At 41.2% G+C, this 21,176-nt stretch overlaps 1 protein-coding gene across 1 annotated transcript; it reads right to left on the bottom strand.

The window, feature by feature from the left end:
• Nucleotides 1-4,850: 4,850 nt before the first annotated feature.
• On the bottom strand, nt 4,851-20,665 carry ankrd6a (ankyrin repeat domain 6a). Its single transcript, XM_039785446.1, has 16 exons — nt 20,364-20,665; nt 17,344-17,556; nt 17,151-17,249; nt 16,270-16,368; nt 15,945-16,043; nt 15,173-15,271; nt 14,505-14,582; nt 13,522-13,626; nt 12,946-13,137; nt 11,856-12,005; nt 10,527-10,679; nt 9,477-9,590; nt 8,897-8,999; nt 8,702-8,764; nt 6,565-6,923; nt 4,851-5,173 (listed from the first exon to the last, which is right to left on the bottom strand). The coding sequence occupies exons 2-16, from the start codon at nt 17,503-17,505 to the stop codon at nt 4,988-4,990; spliced, it is 2,061 nt and encodes a 686-aa protein (XP_039641380.1). The 5' UTR covers nt 17,506-17,556; nt 20,364-20,665; the 3' UTR covers nt 4,851-4,987.
• Nucleotides 20,666-21,176: the final 511 nt, after the last annotated feature.

The following is a 21,176-nucleotide window of genomic DNA, read 5'->3' on the forward strand; positions in this document are numbered from 1 at the left end:
GTGTAATGGATCATGTTCTACCTGCTGTCAATGTCAAGCACACAGATTTTAATTTGGGATGTGGGGATATGACTGCCTGGCATTCCTGTTGTGTCAATTTTATCAAGAGTGAACACTGTAAAAGTTTTAAAGTAAAAAAGTGAAGAAATTAGGTATTAGGAATACTTTGGGCGTCATTTGAATTTGTTATACTGTAGTTAAAGCTGCATCAGTCAATGTTTTTATATTAACAACTGGTCATGTGTAATGTGAAAGGTGGCACTTGTAGTGATGGACTTATTAGCAGGCCCAAACAGAATCTTTTTACGGTTTTCAGCAGTGATCCAGGATGAATATATATATATATATATATATATTTTTTTTACCTTCCCCTCAAAGTTAAAGATTGATTTTTTTTATTCATCTGTAAATTGTTAATGTCTGTTAGAGCATTGTTAATCAATTCTGTAGGCTTTTCTACAGTGTACGCATTAGTTCAGCTGTGCATGGTGTACCGAGTCGCCAATGTAATTTAGACCAGAATGCACTGCTGTACCGTATGTCAAACTTTGTAATAATGCCATGACAGAGGCCAGAGTTTTTTGACATATTGAATACTGACACTCTGCTGGTCAGGGAGGCCCACAGACCCCCTCCCTCTGTCACAGAGTGAAGCAATAGTACATATATTACTGGCTTGATTTGAGAGTCCTGGTGCTTGGCTACATAAAATGACCAGCTGTGCCTGCAGGGCCTTTAATTAGGTTTCCATCGCACTCTGACAGAGTCAATGGAGCATTGATTCGATTTTCCCTTCAGAAGCCGCGGCTCAGGCCGCTGAGGCCAGATGCCAGAGGTCACACCAGAATCATTGGATTACACAACCAGTGTCTGCTTCATCGCGAGCTCCACCCAATGGCTGAATGCGGCCAGTGGCCAACTGAAAGCTGGGCAGCGAAGGCGGGACTTTGTCGAGTCCTTCTGTCTGTTGACACCAGGACCCCGTTCGGCCCCGACAAAACATAGCAACACGCTTTTTTGAAACTGAAACGGGAGTGCGTTGAACACCCTGTTGTGTGCACAAGCGCTCTGCCTTTTTATTACCGCGAGTTTACAGACGTCTCTGCTGATTGGGTATCACCTGTGCTACAGCCACCAAACGACAGAAAATGTAACTCAAAGCCCGTTGCACAATGTTCCCAGGAAACATGTTGTTCATCCAGGAAAGTCCGTAGCACCGAAGAAGCACAGGAGAGATGCGGGGAAATCATGCGAGGAAAGAGGAAACAAGGAAATGTGTTTTTAGTCTGATGAGACGTCCTTTCCTCTGAAGCGTCATGTGAATTCGTCGGCTGTATGGGCGGAGTTAACAACGGCTTTCAGATTCACGGCTTCCGGGGAAGGCTGCTCTTCTGCATCCTCGCTCATAGCTCCTCTGAGGCCCCTCCACCGTCCTCACTCCTAGCTCCTCAGGCCAGGAATAAGAGCTTTGAGACGGCCAGAACGAAGGAAGGCCAGAACGACTTCCGGTTTAAAGTGATGGTTCGGAGTAATTCACCCTAGGGTGCTTTGCACCATGACCTGGGTCTAACATTGGGCGAGTTAGCGTAGAGTAGCGTTAGCCGCTGAATAGCTTAGCGCGGGGCTAATGGACCCACGTTTGTATCTCTTAAATGACCCCACTAATAATGCCCAAAATGATACCAAAGGTCTACACTAGTATATATAGGTTATGCTCTCATAAAACGATGGATTGAAAAGTTTGTAAGTACACCAGAAGTTTATGTAAATAACACTTGCCTGCTTGCTTCTGCTTTCTGCTGTTGTTGTTGCTGCTGTGAGACGAGTGCTTAGGGACCGTCTACAAATTACAACACCGAAAAGAGATGCAACAAAAATATTTTTTAATTTAACTTATTTTTTAAAGTAAGTGCTGTAATATAACTAGCAGGAGACAAGTAATAATTGAGGTAAGTTTGGAGACATTACCTTATTTAATCATTAAATTAATACATAATTTTGTTGTATCTTTTTTGGTGTAGTAATTTGTAGACTGCCTAAGCGCTCGTACTAACTGCGGTAACAGCGCAGCAACAGAGAGCAGAAGAGAGCAGCAGAGTGTTCATAGACTTCTGGTGCTTACAAACTTTCCAATCCATCGTTTCATGAGTGCATACCCTATATATACTAGTGTAGACCTTTGGTATCATTTCGGGTATTATTAGATTAGAAGGTCATTTAAGAGCTACTAACGTCAACTATCTCATTTTCTATATGATATTGGTGGGTAACTTCTGGGTGGGTGTTTGGCTCGAGTTATGGTGCAAAAGGACCTTCAGTGGTGTTACTACCGAATTATCACTTTAAGCGAGGAGCGAAGAGATATCAAATAACAGACTTGAGATTCAGCCCAGATCTCAAGTCACCCACAAGTTGGCCTTAATATCTGTGGAGTGTAACTATGTATATTTACTCAAGCACATTTTCAGATGCTTGTACTCTACTGAAGTATTTCCATTTTATTCTACTACTTGTGTTTCACTAATTCAGAGGGAAATATACTTTTTACTGCACTACACATTTGGATTTTATATACAGAATGAATGATAATGATTATAGATGATACTTCCTAACAGTATATCATTTTGGGTTGTGTCATTTCCATGAGTTAAGATTGTATTTTAGTTTCAGTAATATTAATATTCATCAAATAATTGTAATATACGAAGATTACAAAGGCATATTGACTTTATTTGACAGTAAACAGTTTAGGGACAGGAAACAGGGTCAGCGAGAGGGGAGTGACATGCAACAGTTCCAAGTTCCTCTGCCAAAATCGAACCGTGGATGTTATGTGGTATGCACCTTAACCATTAAGCCACCGGGGCAACACCCCCATACTTTTATTTTCAATCCTCAAAGTAAATTCTTTTCTGATTAAACTTTTGTACATTCGATGTAAAACTTTTTTTTATAAGGAAGCAGTTAGCTAACCCTGAGTGATGCAGTTACACCACTGGTCGGTCAAGTGAATATGAATAGGTGTGAAGGTATTATCATCAGAAAGCAAACAAACTAATTTCATTAAACATGCATATATATATATATATATATATATATATATATATATATATATATATATATATATGACACAATATATATATATGTGTGTGTGTGTGTATGTGTATATATATATATATGTGTATGTGTATATGTATGTATGTATATATATGTGTATATGTATATATATGTATATATATGTGTATATATATATATATATATATGTATGTATGTATGTATGTATGTATGTATGTATATATGTATATATATATATATATGTATGTATATATGTATATATACATATATGTGTATATATATATGTGTATATATATATATATGTATATATATATATATATGTATGTGTGTGTGTGTGTATATATATGTGTGTATATGTACAGTGGGTATGGAAAGTATTCAGACCCTTTTTTTTCCTTTTTCACTCTTTGTTTTATTGCAGCCATTTGCTAAAATCAAAAAAGTTCATTTCATTTCTCATTAATGTACACTCAGCACCCCATCTTGACAGAAAAAACAGAAATGTAGAAATGTTTGCAAATTTATTAAAAAAGAAAAACTGAAATATCACATGGTCATAAGTATTCAGACCTTTTGCTGTGACACTCATATTTAACTCACATGCTGTCCATTTCTTCTGATCCTCCTTGAGATGGTTCTACTCCTTCATTGGAGTCCTGCTGTGTTTAATTAAACTGATTGGACTTGATTAGGAAAGGCACACACCTGTCTATATAAGACCTTACAGCTCACAGTGCACGTCAGAGCAAATGAGAATCATGAGGTCGAAGGAACTGCCCAAGGAGCTTAGAGACAGAATTGTGGCAAGGCACAGATCTGGCCAAGGTTACAAAAGAATTTCTGCAGCACTCAAGGTTCCTAAGAGCACAGTGGCCTCCATAATCCTTAAATGGAAGAAGTTTGGGACGACCAGAACTCTTCATAGACCTGGCCGTCCAGCCAAACTGAGCAATCGTGGGAGAAGAGTCTTGGTGAGAGAGGTAAAGAAGAACCCAAAGATCAGTGTGGCTGAGCTCCAGAGATGCAGTAGGGAGATGGGAGAAAGTTCCACAAAGTCAACTATCGCTGCAGCCCTCCACCAGTCGGGGCTTTATGGCAGAGTGGCCCGATGGAAGCCTCTCCTCAGTGCAAAACATATGAAAGCCTGCATAGAGTTTGCCAAAAAACACATGAAGGACTCTCAGACTATGAGAAATAAGATTCTCTGGTCTGATGAGACCAAGATTGAACTTTTTGACATTAATTCTAAGTGGTATGTGTGGAGAAATCCAGGCGCTGCTCATCACCTGCCCAATACAATCCCAACAGTGAAACATGGTGGTGGCAGCATCATGCTATGGGGGTGTTTTTCAGCTGCAGGGACAGGACGACTGGTTGCAATTGAAGGAAAGATGAATGCTGCCAAGTACAGAGATATCCTGGAAGAAAACCTCATCCAGAGTGCTCAGGACCTCAGACTGGGCCAACAAGACAATGACCCTAAGCATACAGCTAAAATAACAAAGGAGTGTGAAAAACTTGTTGCATCATTCCCAAGAAGACTCATGGCTGTACTAGCTCAAAGGGGTGCTTCTACTCAATACTGAGCAAAGGGTCTGAATACTTATGACCATGTGATATTTCAGTTTTTCTTTTTTAATAAATTTGCAAAAATTTCCACATTTTTTTTTCTGTCAAAATGCGGTGCTGAGATTTATAAGAAATAAAATGAACGTTTTTGAATTTAGCAAATGGCTGCAATGAAATGGAGTGAAAAATTTAAAGGGGTCTGAATACTTTGTGTGTGTGTGTGTGTGTGTATATATATATATATATATCACACACAGCTGAGTTTTTAAATGTAAAATCAAAGTGAATAAGTTCATCCTTTCTGTGTCAGTCTCTCTCCAGCGTTAGTCACTGTCAGGGCGATTCAGCTTTCTGCATTCTCATTGGTCCTCAGCCTCTGAAGCTCCTCCTCCAGCGTGCCTATTTGCTGCAGTAGCTCGTTCCTGTCCTGTTGGGCTCTGAGCGCCGTCTGCCGCTCCAACTCGGCCATCTTCCTCTCGTACCAACGTTCCAACTGAGTCGACACCGTCTCGAAGAAACGCTGAGTCACCTGACGAGAAGGCAACAACACACTTGAAGTGATTTGAAGTTTTAATGATCAGCTTGAATTCAGATTTTTTTTTTTTTCTCAGGAAACTAAGTTCCTAAAGGAATAGCTCAAAAATGTTGGCTCATTTGCTTTTTTTTTTTTCTGAGAGTGAGATGAGAAGATTAAAATCAGTCTCATGTCCAATGTGTGTTAGAGCTGGGAGGCAATTAGCCTAGCTTAGCATAAAGAGAGCAGGGGGGAAAAAATACACCAACGCTCACTTACTAATGCATTGTGTCTCATACGTTTAATATGTACACAAACAGAAATCTAAGGACTAAGTTTAGTTTATTAGTTTATAATGCCGTGGACAGTCCCCTTTAATGAACTATACAGTAAAAGGAACTTTAGCCTCAACGGCTAATTTCCAGCTGTAGTCCCCGGCCAGCTGACAATAGTTGTGGTGTTAGAGGGAGTTAGGTGGTGGAAATATGTATTAGCGAACAACAGCAATAAAGCAACAACTTCCCAAAGTCATCACAATGCGGATGCCAGGTTTGGTCAGGGGCAGTACTGCACAATAAATATTTTATGTTCATCACAATATCAACTAAACACATTGCAAAGGGCTACATATCACGAAAGACACTCTGAGATTTTGATGTTAGTTGAAAGGAAAAAATCTGTAGAAAACTGCAATGACTAGGCAAAGACTAAAACAAGAATTTTAGTCTTTTATATTCAATTCAATGTTCAATTTGTTAAAAGAATGCTGGGAATGATTGCTCTTGGGGGTCTCTGTAAATTATAGAGTGTGGTTTAGACCTTCTATCTGTAAAGTGTCCTGAGATAACTTCTGTTATTTGACACTGTAAATAAAATTAAAATTGAATTGATTTCATTTGTTTTAAATTCAACAAGCATTTTTTTTGTATTTTAGCAGAATACTGGAAGCAGCAGAAATGTAGAACTGAGTACACTTTATTCGCTTTACTCACATATTGAGTTTTATGCTTTTATAAATGACTTCTATGTATCTTCTTGTGTCTGTTTTACCTGATTGTTTCAACTTTTTTTATCCGTTGTAATTTAAATGTTATTGTACATATTATAATGTCATTTGCTGAAATACAGACTGTGCACTTGACCCCATTGGAAATGAGGGTCTCCCTCAATGGGCCCCAAGTTTTAAATAAAGGTTTGAAATGAAATGAAACTTTATTATCTGTTTATTTATCTCAAGTAATATCGTTATTGAGATATTCAACAATGTCATCGCATATTTTCTTCATATCGTGCAGCCCTAGTTATGGGTGGGGGGGGAGTCAATTCTTAGATGCATCTCCATTTTTAATGGAAGGATTATGGCTCGATGCGGAAAAGTCCCTAATCGCGAATTAACCCGACCTCACCTCCACAGCGTGCTGATTGTTCCTCTCCTGGCTGAACGTGGGCTCAGCGGGGCGGTTGATGAAGAACTCCAGCGTTCTGGCGCCCTCACTGTGTATCCCTTCACGCCTGCGCGCACTCATCAGCTCTCCAAAGTGTCTCCTGTCTCGTTCCTGATGTTGGATCAGTCTGGGTCCCTGGGCGCTGATGGTGGACTGGCTGCTGCTGCTGGGGCTGGTGGAGAGGCCCTCCCCACACAGAGGCATCGCTGCTGCTGTGGGACTGTCCTGCACTCCCGCAGGCTGCCAGAGGGGGTCGACAGAGCCCAGCAGGGGGCCTGAGGTGTGGTTGGCAGCAAACAGGCCTGTGTTCTCATAGTCATCTTAAGACGTGTGGGGTTGGAAAAAAATCAAAGCATCCATTTAACACACAATTAATAGAGAGTATGTTAAAAAGGGAATATTGCTGTATATCCACAGCAAATTAACACAATATACAAATGGAAAGCATTAATTAACCCTCATGTTTTCAATTTTTTTTATATCAGTAATATGGGTTTCTTTCAACCAAAATTGCCCCCAAATTACATGGATGAATGTATGTTTGTTGTATGGATCCCATGCAAGGTTATTCACAGGTAAAATTACTTTCATAGAATTGTAAATTTTGTTGCTTTTTTCAATTTTATAGCGATTCTTTTTTTTTTATGGTTTCAAAACAGCATCCTGACTAAACTTTGACATGAACCAGTCTGTGATCCTCTCAACATCTTCTTATCTATTAGTCAAAATAATGAATGTCTGCCTTTCTTTAACTAAAAAATGTGGTATAATGTCATTTAAATTAGGTTTATTGACCATGAAATTTGAAAAAAAATAAAACGTTGAAAAAAGTCAAAAAAGCATCGCAAAAAGCAAAACCCAGCTTTGGGGGGAGACCCCAAAGAAAGTTCGATTTCAATTTTGACATGGAAAGACAACAAGTTCAAGGTTGACGGGAAGACAACATAAGGGTTAAGAAGCAGTGAAATATAAAAGTTGATTTAGGTCGTTTTTACATCTGTAGTTTGGTGGACTCGGTGCGATTTGTGGTGAAGTTGCAACTTTGTTGCATTTTTTCATTTGGTTCGGTTTGTGTTCACACTGCACTTTGTCAAACGCACCAAACATTGTAAACAAATGTTACATGGTTGAAACCGTCACTGGTCTAATGGACAGAAAATCCAATTGAAACTGTCCGACACTTGTGGTCTCAGCCAAATAAAGGCTCCAGAAGCATCATGAATCACTTTTTTTAATCGTCTGAGCCCATTAGATGGCGCTCTTGGCAGTTTAGTGTGCTTTCAACCATTTGTTGAACAGAGAGCGTCATCTAGTGTGATTTACAAGGCTTTAATAGGCCATTAGGCCATGAGGTTGCTAAGCCAAAATCAGATTGCTGCTAATTAAGATCTGGATCATAGGAAATCATTAAAACAGATTTCTTTGCCATGGCTGTTGATGTGTCTTCATCTTTGTCCTATATGTGTAATTGTTGTCTAGCTCTGTGCGTATTTTTATTTTTATTTCTTCTTTTAAGTGGAGCTGCTCGGAAACACAAACTGAATTTCGCTGCGAAAAGACAAGTTGTATCGTATCCAGGGCTTTAAATTGGTACCCACCAATTGTCGGTAGAAATTAACTGTAGCGGGTAACTTTGCATAGCTATTAGCCAATTTGGCCGGTAATGAAAGCAGCAAACAACACTGCTTCTGTTTGAATTGGCCGGCTGCAGAAATGTTGCCAGATTGGTCTGTTTTCCGCCAAGACATTTGGGCGGTTTTGTGTGTGTTTGGCCTGGAAACGTAATCTTTATCTGGCAGCACTGCTCGCAGTACTGATCCTACATTTCCCATGAAAACCATGTCGTAATGTGCCGTACAACCGGTGGCTACGTGCCTAGCGAGCAGTATTGATGAAATTAAATAAGTTATTAAAATTTGTTGAAATTAGTACAAATTTGGCTAGTGGAAAATCTGATTGGCTGGTAAATCTAAAAATGCACTAGCTTTGTTGGCTGGTGATTAAAAAAGTTAAGTTAAAGCACTGATCGTATCGCTACTGAACGCCCCTTTAAAATGGCCTCCATTGACAGCATTGTAGAAGGTGTTCTTGGACATACCTGGGGGCCTGTCCACTTTCATTTCAAAGTATGTCTTGGTCCCCATCTGCTTTTCGGGGTGGGGGGGGGGGGGGGTATGGGGGCGCGGCTTCGGGGCTGCCGGCCCCCCCCCCCCCCCCCCCCCCCCCCCCCCCCCCCCCCACCCCCCCCCCCCCCCCGCTCCCCCGTCTCCTCCCCCCTCCCCCCCCCCCCCGCCTCGGAGGAGTTTGTAATACTGGCCTTTGGCTGGGACGTGGACGTCCATGTCCTTCAACTGGGACAGACACCACCTCTTCAGTTCATGACTCACTGCCACCTGCTTGAGATAAGAAACAAGCTGCTGTATGAACAAATCCCTCCCTACTCATTAGACCCTAGCAGCTGGTATGTCTCACTTTCATTGGTCTCCTAAATGGAGTACAAAGCATGACGAGAGTGCAAAACATACAGTTAAACTTCTAATTTCTGTCTTCTACACACGGCGATACACTGGTAAGCGCTAATGAGGTTTATGTATCAGCTTATTTAAATAGCTCACGTTAGTGAATGGTGTGAACTGACGTTTTCTTTTGCGGGGTGCAAATGTTCCACCAAAACAAGTTCATTCCCGAGACTATTTAGAATAGCCACCATCGCTGCCTCTGGAGCTTAGCGACTATCGTGATCGGTTTAAAGAAATGCAAACGACCCAGAGCATTTTTTTTCTCCTATATCCTAGAATGCATCTGTGGTGTAGCCAGACCTTACTCCACAGCGCTGTGGAGATGGCAATGGGAGACTTGACTGTAGCTGATACCTGTGTCATCAGGGCTTCCTCTCTTCCCTGGGCAGCTCTCTGCTCGATCTCGTAAACCATGGTCTTCCTCTCTGCTGCTGCTCTTTCCTGATTCAGCATGTCCAACACTTTAATCTGCCATGCAAAAGTGGAGAAAGATCTAACAATCAAGTAAGTATGTAATGATTTTTGGAACTTTGTGGAATGACAATTGTCAGTTTTACCAGGAAATGTACCCATAATCTGTGTATGTATCCTTGATGTTTGACGAGTCATAATTTAAAACAAAAGTAAAAAAAATTCTATCTTCTTTTTTTCTTCTTCAGTTTTATTGCCACCCCCTCTCCAGCAGGCGTGCATTTTCACTGTCAACTGACAATGTTTGATCCTCTTTTGAAAACAATGTAAATGCATACACAATAGTATTACAGTTTCTACGCTTTCCTACAAAAATCATTTCAACTTTACTGTTGACATTAGAGACATAACTATAGGCAACCAGCAGTTTTACTCAAGAAACAAATTGGTATAACATTTTTAAAACCAAAATGAACTGAACCATTAGTTGAAGACACTGAAGGTGTACAGTAAACGTAGTCTATATTGACAACGTTTCGTTTTCGGTATTGTTCAGGTGCCGCCGGATATTCTGCCGGCCGCATGTCCGTTACCTTCCTCTTTCTTTGTGTTGGCGTTCTAACCTCCGGTGGATTTGTGAGGACTATGGTTAACTGCTCCTCAGATCTCTGCAGGAGAAATCCAGACAGCTAGCTAGACTATCTGTCCAATCTGAGTTTTCTGTTGCACGACTAAAACAACTTTTGAACGCACACATGTTCCACCAAAACAAGTTCCATTCCGAGGCTATTTGGCAGCGGCACCATGGCTCTGTCCGGCGCTTAGACGAATATGATTGGTTTAAAGAAATGCCAATAAACCAGAGCACATTTTTCTCCCATCCCAGAATGCTGGGTAGACTAGCCAGACCCTCCTCCGCAGCGCCGTGGAGGAAGGTCTGGCAATGCGAGACTACAGTTAACGTAACTGAAGTCATGATCTGTAAGCAGAGACCTGGTGTCTGTTCCTGTGGTCCATTTTGCCCAGTTTACTGTTGACCTGCTCCTGGACGTTGAGGATGTGCAGCCTCATCTCCTCCTGCGTGTCTTTCAGTTGGCCCTCCAGCTTCTTGAGCAGGGGCTTACAGTGGCATCCATCGGCTGGGGCCTAAAGACAATGGTCACAAGTCACAAACTGCGCACTCAGTAGCAGGAAGGAACCCATAGAGTACCCTTAAGGGGAGACACCCCAGGTGAATAGGAAAAAACATTAACTAATAGGTATCACCATGAAACTTCCCCAGATAATTACTGACATTAAGACAAATAGATTTTTTTATTACAAATTTTCTGATATTTTATGTTTAAATATGAAAACGATGCATTATCCAATGCTAACTTTTGGTGATTTTAGGTGAAATTTACAGGCGTAAAAAGACAAAGGTAAAATAAACATCTTAATGTGTATTTTAGACGTTTTTTTTTCCAGTAGTCTGAAAGAAGACATGCTATAGAAGAGATAGAATAGCCCAAAAACTGAAAATTATGGTTTTGCCTGTAGTGTCTCCCCTTAATGGTCGTTTATTGCAGATGTGATCAACATAGCTCAACATGTTAAGTTTTAGCATTCAAATTCTCTCAATCTTGCTCCGAACTGTGTGGTGTTGATAAGTTCTATGACTATTTTACCCTCAAGACTGTCCTCCCCCCAAAAAACTCTCCCATAATCTGTTCAAGCAGAACTTATGACCTATATTTACGTTTCAAGTGACGGCGCCCTCTAGTGGCCGTAGTAATTATGACGAGAGCAAAGCAGGAAGTAAAGTACGAAATATAAGAAATTTCCTCGTATAAGGAGGACAAACACAGGACTTTTACCCGGGAGAGCGAGATTCAAGTCCCATTTGAAAACAAAAGTAAACGCAAGTTTTTTTAAACTTAACGAACGTCACGTTCAGCGTCACATGCGTAACCTTCAGGAAGTGAAGTCACATCTGATTTTAACCCAAACCACCATCTTTTTCTAAACTTAACAAAGTAGTGTTTGGGCCTAAGCATAACCAAACTGCGACAGTTTCACACCGTAAAGACCTGGTTAAAAATCATGACCTTTACATTCATAACTGACGTTATCGAGGTCATATTTCTGCCACTGATGGGGGCGCTAACTTATTAAAACGCTCCTGTAGGTCGTATGATTTGGAGAACATGTTGTACCCTCTCAGTACTTTGGGACCTTCTGATATATATATATATATATATATATATATATATATACATATAAATGAAGCTCTGGGCACATCTACTGCTTTACAAAACATCACCGACATCACTCGTCAGTTACCTGTTTAATGTTGCCATCCTTGTCACGGTACAGTGTGTAAAGCTGATAGAATTTCTCATTCTGAGCAGAATCTTCACCATCATCCCAGAGCAGATTCTTCTTAACGTGGGTATCATTCTCGCCTTTTCTCAGATCATTGTGATTTGAAGCCTGTAAAGAAGAAAAAGTAACATACTGTTAGTAAATACTGCAAAATGTGTTCATGAACTGTGATAAAAAGGATACTACCATTTGTATTAATAATATTATTATATTATGACATCAGAGTAGTCTTAGACTGCATTCACACTGAACCAACTTGCCAAAAGTAGCCACAACTAAGTACAAGTCAGACCTAAACAGGATTGTGGGAAACAAGGACTGCCAGGTGTCCCACTGAGTCATGTAAAAGGAGGTAAGAAAAAGTCCAGACATACGAAAACTGTTAGGCTATATGTTATGTCATTAGGAGACTGTCCTCCCCCCAAAAAAGCTCCTATAGGTTGTTTGTTCAAGCAACAGTTATGTCTTAGTCTATTTTGACGACGTTTCGTTTACAGGATACTTCTGGTGCCGCTGGAGGTTCCATCGGATGACCTTCATTTTTGCCCGGATTTCTTTGTGTTGGCGTTCTAAACTCCGGTGGATTTCTGAGGACTATGGTTAACTGCTCCTCAGATCTCTGCAGGGTAAATCCAGACAGCTAGCTAGACTATCTGTCCAATCTGTGTTTTCTGTTGCACGACTAAAACTACTTTTGAACGTACACGTTCCACCAAAACAAGTTCCTTCCCGAGGCTATTTTGCAGAGGCACCGTTGCTCCGTCCGGCGCTTAGCACCGCCCAAGACAATTGTGATTGGTTTAAAGAAATGCCAATAAACCACAGCACGTTTTTCTCCCATCCCGAAATGCTGTGTGGACTAGTTAGACCTTCCTCCGCAGCGCTGTGGAGGAAGCTCTGGCAATGCGAGACTAATAAAACAGTAACTTTAAAAAGTGCTTTATTTATCCGTGAACAACACTATAACCTCCAGTTCTGGATGTCACATAAACCATCCACTGTGGACCAGCTGAGGATGACAGTCCTGATGTCTCTGTCGTTGACCTACCGGTTCCTTGCCTCTCCTCCTCTTCCGGTGGATATAGTGGCTGCTGATGGCGGCTGGGCTTTGGTAATGCTGCTGCTGCTGCTGCTGCTGCTGCTGCTGATGATGATGATGATGATGAGGACGCACCTTAAAGGCTGTTCTGCTCTCTGTTTGTTCACTGCTGGGGGATTCCTCCGCCACAGAACTGCTGTCCTGCTCAGGACAAAAAGAAAAGGGTTGCATCAAATGCAAAATCAAAACTGAAGTCAATGAAGCAACGACAGGAAATGCGGTTTCTTTTTGAATCTTTGAATTGATTTAACGTGACTTCTCAACTGTGAGAATTTTCCCAATAGCTCAGGAGACCCCCACATGCAGTGGGTGTGGTTCCCAACCTGGGGGGCGCCAAAGACTACACATTCTCACTCCCAGCGCATCAAGAGAGACGCCAGATCTTGGCTGGAATGTGTCAAGCAAAACGAAACGAAACCAGGAAACGGAGACTACTTTTTTTTAGATACAAGTAGGGGGGCTTCAAGGAAAAGAGGTTGGGTACCACTGCTGTAAAAAAAATAGCTGTTTCTGGTATTTTCTTACTTTGTTTGGTAGAATTTCTACTCTAGGGTCGGACTGGGTCCTGCTCTCAGATGTCACTCTTTCTCTTTGTTTCCTGATTGTTCTTCCTCGCATGAAGCGATGTACCTGAGGACAATTACAAAATCTGCTATGGTTACATTACTACATTTTATTATGAACTGCTAAGAATAAGCCTAAAAAATAATAAAAACATTTGTCCAATGCTATTAAAAACAATGGTTATGATAGATATGATGCTCACAGTAAAGATTTCTACAATTCACATTCTCTGCACTGTACACCCTAATGTTTTGGTTTAAAGTATTTCATTCTCTTAAAAAGAATATTAACGTATATAACATGGGCGATTTTAGACCCTTTTTAGGGGGGCTCAAGCTCAATATTAAAACACTGTTTTTAAAAATAATATTTAATCAATTTTTGTGCTTCAAGTTAGAGGACAAACAATTACAGGTTCAAAGGGCTTGAGACAGGTTTAACATCCTGTGTCGTTGTCGCCGATGCTATGCACCTGTAACCCAGTCAAGGAAAGGGTTAACAGAAGTAATGTTGGCCAATCAGAGGGGGTTGTGCCAGACTCCCGCCTTTGGCTGAGTCTCTATCTGATCTGTCAGAGGGAGAGCAGGAGACGGTTGTGAAGTTTAACGTTGGTAGTCCCCAGAGAAGAAGTTGGTAAAATTGCAGAATTTTAGAACATTGTGTCAAATTGGTCGTTATTACCATGACTTATAAAGTGTCAGGTTGAGTTCCATCATAGTGTTGGTAGTGTCAAAAAACCTTAGCTGATGTTGTTGTTCAGTAGCTAGCTCAGAGATTATCGGCTAATGAAATTACTGATGTAGCAGGGGGGGGGGGTTAACACTTTGGTATGCACTGTATCTGTGTCACATTCTCATTAGAGGCTGAGCCCCACTAAAGGTCTGATTCTAGAATCGCCCCGGGTATAAAAAGGTATGTTGTAAGTTGTTAATGCAGATACAAACCTGAGGAGCTCTGGCCAGGAGATGTGCCATATCTTTGTGGTTGTTATCTCTGGCCTTTTCCAGGGCTGTTTTACCTGCCTGGAAGTCAACAGCATATCATAAAAACCTTTCATATGACCCACAGTAAAACAGTGAGCTAGGCTAATATTCACCTTGTATTCTACGGTCGAAATGAAGGTGCTATATAGGGGCCCATTTTACACACAAAGTTTAGTTTACCCATCATGAGAAGTAAGTCTTAGCCTGTGATTAATAACGGTTGTATGCTTTCTTTTGTGGCTCTAAAACCGCTTTTCAACGTTTGAAAAATAACGTTGATGATGTCAGCAGGAACAGAACGCCTGTATTAAAAAGTGGAGGTGTGGGGGAGTATGGGGGGCAGTGTGGGGCAGCAGATTGACAAAATGAATGTCCCCAAGAAAGATTAGATTTGGGACACAACTGCATTATTATTAAAATTACAGATCAAGTGCTTTTGGTGTTTTAGCCATGGGAAGCACTAAAACAGGTTCAAATGTTAAACATTGAAAGGGCCTTAGAAAGATTTTGACAAAATTCAGAGAGATGAAAAATGTGAATCTAATTTAAATTAAAAAAAATGATAACAGTTGGATATTTGGTAATATCAGGATAATATATTTGTGAATCAGCTTGTAGATGGACCTTACATTGTTTCTGATTTTCCCATCAGTCCCCGCCTCCAATAAGAGCTGAACTGTCTTCTTATGGTTCAGAGTTGCAGCCACGTGGAGAGCGGTGTCCCCTGCCTATAGGCAAACACAGAAACATATACAGTTCAGTATTTATGTGTATGTTCTCGCGCCTTTCATCTGCATGTACGGCAGTACACAGAAAATCTGCAAACTTTCCCTTAAGTAGCCTGCTAACGCTAGCGGTAGTTAGCTAGTCTGGTTAGCAGCTTAGCAGAATGCTGAACAATACATTTTTAGGCGAACAAAGTGATTTTTAGGCAGACAAAATGTTCCAATTATCAAAGTTTTAGAGAAAAACACGGAAAACACCCCAAAACAGGTTTACGGCTATTTCAGTGTCCACAGGGTTAGCATGGTTAGCATTGCTAAGCCTCTGTCCTCACCTGCTTTATCATCTATTTTAAAATAAATGGGACCAAAATTTACAAAATGAGCATCACGCTGTGTTGGAGAAGATTTGAAACTAGTGATTGAGACCATGAACTCATCATGAAAATGTTTACTGAGGTAATAAATCAAGTGAGAAGAAGGCTCATTTTCTCATAGACTTCTATAGAAACAGACTTGCCAGTGGAGTCGCCCCCTGCTGGAAGTTAGGGAGAATGCAGGTTTAAGGCACTTGGCTCCACTTTTCAAACCCAAAAACTTTGTCCATTATTTGTACAGTTTATGGTGTCATATTTGCTGTGAAAGATCTAGCAATATTGATAACACTGACATATCATACCTGGTTTCTCTCTTTCACAGAGCACAGGGAACTCAGCAGGATTTTTACCAGGATCTGGTTGTTGTAGCGAGCAGCCATATGCAAACAGGTGTCGCCCCTCTGGAACCAAAACACAGTTCTTAGTTTAATGTTATATCATACCATTGTGTAACTATTTCTTACTGTTCAACACTCAATGTGTGGTGGTGACACTTTTGCAAGGCGCTGTATCCGTGTCACATTCTCATTAGGGGCTGAGCCCCCCTAAAGGACTGATCCTAGAATCGCCCCTTGGTGTTAGTCTCTAAAGAAAGCTCAGTGCATTGTGGGATACTGGAGGACTCACATTGTTCTTGGTGTCTGGTGTGGCTCCTCCGAGCAGCAGAAGGCGAGCGGCCGGAGCGTGTGCGTTCTGACAGGCCAGGTGAAGTGCTGTGTTTCCTGACTGGATCAACATAGTACAGTTACTACAGAGTTAGTCTGGATCAACGGAAGTACATTTTCAGGATTATTGCCTTGCCGTGTCCCTCAACTTCCGCTCTCTGGGTGTTGTGGTTATCAAAATCTCTTCGCTTCGGGAAACAACAACAAACTTCAAGCTGGTAAGCTACACGTTGAAAATGGCAAGTTTTGATGAAAATATAGATTGTGCAACAAAGCAGGTCAGCTCGGTTCTTTCAGGGAATGATTGTAAAGATTTACAAAAAATATGTTTACGGCATTTACTCTCTAACTGGGACACTTTGGGACAATATGGTAAAGACACAGTACATACGGCCATACACTGGCTAGAGCAAATGAGGTTTAACCATGTATCCGGCTAATTTAAATACGTAGCTCACGTTACTGTATTGTGTGAACAGTACACAATAATTTAATATTGTATGTGGCGGTTTCTTTTGCGAGGTGCAAATGTTCCACCAAAACAAGTTCCTTCCCGAGACTATTTAGCAGAGCCGCCGTTGCTGCTTCCGGAGCTTAGCGCCGCCCAAGACGATTGTGATTGGTTTAAAGAAATGCAAACATCCTAGAGAGTTTATTTTCTACTATCCCAGAATGTATCTGTGTTTTAGCCAGACTTTACTCCGCAGCGCTGTGACGATAGGTCTGCCAATGCACAACTATGTTCTGTGAAGCACTTTGTAACTGTTCTATCAGCTGTGGAAGGCAACAAGATGTGGATGAAAGTTTCATTATTATTTATTAGGATAATAATAACTATCCTACCTTGTTCCTGATGTGTACATCAGCTCCTGACTTGACCAGCAGTTTGACACAGTGAGAGAAACCGTGCCAGGACGCCTCATGCAGCGCAGTGTTGCCGTCCTCAAACACACATCGAACAAAATATTCCCATCACAAACTATTATCATATCAAAGTTAACTGTAGGTGTGTGAGAGAGTTGTGCCCAGCACTCACTCTGTCCTGCAGGTCCACAGCACAGCCGCCTTGGATCAGAGCGGCCGTGACATCACTGTTCCCCACCATGGCCGCTCGGTGCAGGCCCGTCTGCTGACCCGTCTGCTGACCCGGGCTCTGGCATGGGGATGAAAGCTCATGGACCAGTGCCTGTTCACTCATCACCGCTGCCTGACGCACACACGTTCATGCATGTAGGCCTGCGTACCTGTACTGTGTATGTGTGCACAAACAGATTCTGTACTTTACAACACTTGTTTACCATGTATATCACACAATCGTTAAAGCCACAGAAGATGATTTCAGCTGAATAACAAAAAACAACACAATAATATTATCATTATCAGTTATATTGTCCTATTCGCAGCTAGAAGTTAGCTAGAAGTAACAAGAGGTCACATATCACACCAATTATATCCTCACTTCACTGGCTTCCTATCAAATTTCATTTTAAAGTACTGGTGCTAATTTTTAGAGCCCTGCATAACTTAACTCCCCAGTATATCACTGACCTCCCCCAACCTTATATGCAAAATCGGGCTCTTAGATCATCTAAGCTAAGTTAACAGAATGTCAGTCGAACCCACTATAAAACTCGAGATGACCGTGCTTTTCAAGCTGTAGCCAATCAAATCTTTGGAACGCTGTCCCCTTATCATTGCAATTCCTTGACTCCTGTGACGCTTTTATGAAACAGCAGAATTGTTCTTTATTCAGCCAGGCTTTCGGTTAGCCTATCCAAATAGCTAACATCTAGTATTTGTCTCTGCCCTTATTTATCTGCTGCTGCTGTGATTTTAACGGTGTTTGGTGTTTTAAGCTCCCAACGTCGTCTTCCAGGCATCGCTGCATGGAAGGCACTAGGATTAGGCAATGGTTGGGGTTAAAAACGGGCACAAGGGGACCACTGGTGTGAATAAAACATTAAAAAATAAAATTAAAAACCTCCTTAAAAAACCAAGTTCGGTTATATAAAGGCTGTTTAACAGAAAGCCAGTGAAGTCGATGTTGGGGGCATAAAACTCCATTGAGCGATTTTAACCTCTCAGTCCTGTGCTGTGTATTGTTGCTATCTATCTTTTATTTCATTTATTTATTTTTAAGATAATTTTTGGGCTTGTATGACATTTAATTGATAGGAGAGCTTGAAGACAGAAAGGGGAGAGAGAGGGTGGGTCGCCATGCAGCAAAGGGCCGCGGGTCGGAATCGAACCGCGAGCCGCTGCCATGGACTCAGCCTACATGGGTTGATGGGGGGGAGGCACACTCTACTTGGTGAGCTAGAGGTGCTTTTTCTTTGATTTGTGATTTTATATCTGTGAAAGGTGCTGTATAAGTATTGCCACAGAAAATATTACGATACTGTGCTGTATGAATTTCTTCCCCCCACCCTTACTGTTGACCTGAATTGTCATGCTGACAGTCCCGCTCCTTTAATGTTAAGCATCTGACCCATATGACAAAGGATTTCATGTCAGTGCTGCGTTTGAGCTGACAGATTATGCTCTATGTCAAGGGTCAACCTGTAATCTTTGTTGGCGATTATGAACAGTTTTGAATCCAAAAGCTTGTGAACACTGAAACGCATGGGCTCATCATTCCCTCTTACTCTGTTCTCTACACTAATCCCAGGAGGAATGGTTAGAGATTACAGCAAGTCAAACATGTTTCAGTGTTCATATGGGCCCCTGATTATTGATTTAAGAATTGAAAATATGTGAAGATATCCTTTAAGACACAAACATGCAACCCTGTCTCAGGGTTTGGCCTAATATGTTTTTGAGGAAACACACTGTTAGTGGCAACAGGTTCTCACTGCCATCTCATAAAATACAGTTGCTTGGCCAGGGGCCTTTGTTGTTGTTATTGACGCTAAAAGTCTCCTTTAGCATCATATAACGCGTTTTAACTAAACGCGCTCGGTCGGGACTATTGGCGTCCCTTTTGACGCAGTTATGTTAAGGAAAAGGTCCGTGACACGCGGGAACGGGGCGGTTGAGTTTAGGAAAAGGTCGTGGGTGGGCTTACGCTTCCATGACACGCGGGAATAACGGGACGGTTAAAGAAGAAAGCGACTTTAGGAAACACGCGGGACAGGAACCCCGGTCTCCTGGGTGAAAGTCCTGTGTTTGACCCATCCACCCCCCCCAGCCAACCTCCTTACGGGGATTTTTGCCCTTACATGCTACTCGCTAAACCCCGTGTAGCTGCTGCTTTCCCTGGTGAGTTCTACAAACACGCTGAAGGGCGCTTTTTTCGTTGCTTCAGACGCTGATAGCCACTGTCCAAACATCTGTATTTTACGAGTTCGGAGTGAGAACGGGTGGTTAGTGGTTAGAGTTAGGCAGCAAACTACTTTGGTTAAGATTAGGGAAAGATGGTGTGATTTGAATGGCAAAAAATGACATGTTGACTTTTTCAATGTTTACCCAAATCCACAATCCTTCACTAACCTTAATTAATTTTGGCAATATGCTTACTAACATTTATGAACTTTGCAGATATACTTTCTTTTAAAACATTTTCTCCTTATGCTGATCAAAAATGTAATCTGTGCACATTGTTTCTTTTAAAACCATTTCCTGTTGCAATGAGTTTTATATTCAGTAAACATCATTTTTAGGTGGTAGGGTTAGAGATAGATATATCAATCTTCTCATTTCAGTTTCAGAAAGAAGGGAAGTTAGGAATAATCTGCCAACACATTGTTCTACAGTATTTAATATTAAGTTATTCCATATTTTAAAACCATAATGTAAGTTTTGATACATAGCCAATCCTGAATCACCTTAACTAAAGTTTGAATTACGACATTAGAAGCATAAAGCAAGAAAGAATAGTGTCAGAAATGGGGGATGTCTAAAGGATAGCACATTATCTAACACATTATGTACTCCTGTTCAATAAAAAATCCAGTATTTGCTGCTGTTATTTCTCCAATGTCCTTATTGATATTTCCACATTGTTCTAATGCCTCACAGAAAACAGGTGCATTGTCTTGTATTGTCCATATGTTTTACCTCATCCTCCAGAGCCTGCAGACTTCCGTTACTCCCTGGTGTAGCGAGAAAAAGGAGCATCCATGCAAAATCCAAACAAGCCTTTCAAAGAGTCGCTAGCTGTGTTTGTGGTGTTTAAGAGGATGATGCTGCTGCAACAACAGCAGCAGCAGCAGCAGCAGAGTGGCTACTCAGTGTGAAGATGTGCTGAGAGGGTGCCAGCTGTTGTAGTGCATTACAGCTCAGAGAGAGAGAGAGAGAGAGAGAGTGTAACATACTCATCATCTACAATAAGAATGTAAGAACACACACACGCACACACACTGTGTGCCTTTGGTGAATCTTTCTGAAATGCTTTCCGTGTGGATTAGGATCAACACACTCAGATGAAACCTGCTTTGCTAAGCTTTTGTTGTTGCACATGATAAAAATAGATGGAGAAAAAATAATCTCCAGTTAAATTGAAATCAAGTAAGGTCATAATATAACGAAACGCTGGGTTACATACTGTGTAGTTCTTATGAAACCTGAAGATCATCAGAGATTTTATAACATGACAAGCTGGTAGACATTCACTGTCATGTACAGTGCCTGACGCTGACTACTAGTCATGCTCAAAATGCTACACTTTTTCACACATTTGCTTAGATGTAAACCAGCATGTGATTTTAACACCTGTGGTTTGGCTGACTTGGTCTGGACATAACGGAGTGACTTATTATCTTATGAATGTCTGTGTAGCACCTTGATGAAGGTCTTACAGAAGAGAAAGATTGTCTGGATTTTTTGAAATGCTGAAACAAAAGACACTGTACACTTAGGAGGAGATGTAAT

Source organism: Perca fluviatilis, chromosome 20, assembly GCF_010015445.1.
Source record: "Perca fluviatilis chromosome 20, GENO_Pfluv_1.0, whole genome shotgun sequence".
NCBI lineage: Eukaryota > Metazoa > Chordata > Actinopteri > Perciformes > Percidae > Perca > Perca fluviatilis.

Bases quoted from the DNA above. Each gene is read 5' to 3' on its own strand.
- ankrd6a (XM_039785446.1), bottom strand. From the start codon at position 17,505: ATGAGTGAACAGGCACTGGTCCATGAGCTTTCATCCCCATGCCAGAGC. The intron at 16,044-16,269 runs GTGAGTCCTCCA...TTTTGGTTCCAG, and splicing joins CACCAGACACCAAGAACAAT to AGGGGCGACACCTGTTTGCA. The intron at 13,138-13,521 runs GTAAGAAAATAC...TGTCCTGAGCAG, and splicing joins TAGAAATTCTACCAAACAAA to GACAGCAGTTCTGTGGCGGA.